General features: G+C 38.0%; 1 protein-coding gene across 1 annotated transcript in view; it reads right to left on the reverse strand.

The window, feature by feature from the left end:
• The window catches only part of SPINK5 (serine peptidase inhibitor, Kazal type 5), a 97,788-nt gene that overhangs the window by 42,140 nt on the left and 53,431 nt on the right, over positions 1-2,217 (reverse strand). The window contains exons 14-15 of the mRNA XM_012658235.1: positions 2,080-2,196; positions 774-840 (exon numbers count right to left, since the gene is read on the reverse strand). Coding sequence (XP_012513689.1) covers positions 774-840; positions 2,080-2,196 — 184 coding nt within the window. The remainder of the gene's footprint in view (positions 1-773; positions 841-2,079; positions 2,197-2,217) is intronic.

A 2,217-nucleotide genomic window follows, 5' to 3' on the forward strand; every position in this document is an offset into this window, starting at 1 on the left:
TGTGAAGAGTAAATAGGATCTTCCTGGGCAAAAATAGATTAGGAAATATGCACACCAGATTGTGAAAATAAAATAAACTGAAAAACACAGGTGGGAAACTACATGGTACATACCAGAGCACGAATTTTTGAGTGAAGGTAAAGAACTGAAGAAGAGAGATAAGATTAGAACACTTCTTGCAGTTGATGATGAGCTACTTAAGGGTTATTATGATCTGATTTACATTTTGAAACATTGCTCAAGTTATGTTAGGGAGAATGGACGGATTAGGGAAAGGACAGGATCCAGAGGGAGAATTAGGAGACTTTTGTCATGAAAACAATAGGCGATGATAACTGACCTAAGGCTTTGGAAACTAATATTTTAATACTTCAGACATAAGAATTATGCTTTTTTGGGAATCGTGGTATTTTTATCTCAAATCAGATGTGAGAGTTCAGAAATTCATATGAAGAAAGTATAAATGTAGAGTTTCTCTGCAAAGTGTTTAGCAAAAGCTAACAGGGTCTCTAAGTGATGAAACTAGAAGTAGAACCCAGTTTTTCAGACTTCAAATAAGTTCATTTTATTTTACAGGGTTAGCCTTTGAAGCAACCACAATGGATGAATCTTCGATAGCCTTCATCTCAATGGCATCTGCAATCTGAAGTGTTAGGGTTTCTAGGGATTTTTACAGAGCAGAATTCCACCCTTTAGGCTCTTTGAAGTGTGTTCAAATTATAGTGCCAAGTAGGATTTATTGGATGGATTCCACTCACTGCATATGAGGGTGCTTTTCCAGATTCTCTTTTATTTCTTGCCTGTGCTTCAGCCTTTTTCTTTTCTTCAGCTTCTGCTTGGCTGAACGAGAGGAAATGAAAGGGATCCATTAGGACCAAACGCATGCAATGACTTCTCCACATCCCTGCACTGCTAGTCTGTTTTCCCCCCTTAGGGAGGAGCAATGTTATTCCTTTATCACTACATATCAATGAGAAGCAACTAAACATCCTCCAGGATGGTATGATACCATGACTTCTTCATAGTTTCTGCTTAATGTTGGAAGAAAGACAGTAACAGTGGGCCTAGAAAACTTGCTTTCTAGAAACTAGCTTTCTTTCATGTGGTTAGAAAAGGAGCATCATCAATGTCCACGACAGAGGTATCAGAGATATCAAAATTAGAACCATGGTGACATAATAGCTGGAGGCTGAAAGTGACATTAACAAAGCACATCAACTTGTCCCGCTGTCTCTCAGAGAGGATGAGAGGCAGAGAAGGCCTTAGCTATACTCTCAGAATATGACTACAGCCACCCCTCTCTCACGTCCACAATCTACCTACCATGTCAGGCATACCCTAGCTTTTATTTAAGCTTCAGTGTATTGCTTACTTATGACTGTTGTAGCCAAAAGACAAAATGTGAGGCAGGTGGAAAACAGCCAAGAATTTCCATACACTGTTAAACCAAATAAGCCTAAATTTGCTTTGTACAATGGAATTGCATGGTACATACAGTTAACTGATGGTCTTTCAACCATTTTGGTTGTCAGTCAAAACAAAAACCCATAGATTCTAAATATAAGTCAAATACTTAATCTGACTCAACCAAATAAAGTAAGAGCTCTTCTAAATTTTGAAAGAAAACAGGCAATTCTAATTTACTGAGAAATGTCACTTTATATAAAGTAACATCCATTGTAATTTTATAAGAGTTTATGGCTGTTTCATGGGCAATTTGACTCCATTCAATTTCAGCATTAAGTGCTAATTTTGGACCCTAAATCTCCATGGAAGATCAGATGTCTATAAGCTGCTAACTAAAACAGATTCACATGTGAAGCTTCAGGGGTGAGTACAAGGTCATGTTTGTCAAGATGTTCCAGTGTCAAAAGAGGGAGCATCAGAGAAAACAAGACATCTTGAAACAAGTGACTCTAGGTACTTACTCTCAGGGATCTTATTAACATTCCCTGTGTAACTTATTCAACTCACTGTCCTGTTTGAAGCCACAGTTTCTCCATTTATGAAACAAGTTGGTTCTATTAGATTATCTGAAAGGTCCCTTCTTTCTTTGACATTCTAAAACTCTATACTCACAAGTAGGCTTGACACATGGAACACAAGTTGCCATGCATTTTTCCATCTAGACCACGAACAGGGTCATGTTCTCTGGTACAGAATAGCCTTCCGTTCTTTGCCTGATCTTCATATTCACTGCAGCGTTTCTGAATAATG

Source organism: Propithecus coquereli, unplaced genomic scaffold, assembly GCF_000956105.1.
Source record: "Propithecus coquereli isolate 6110/MARCELLA unplaced genomic scaffold, Pcoq_1.0 Scaffold58, whole genome shotgun sequence".
Classification (NCBI taxonomy): Eukaryota; Metazoa; Chordata; class Mammalia; order Primates; family Indriidae; genus Propithecus; species Propithecus coquereli.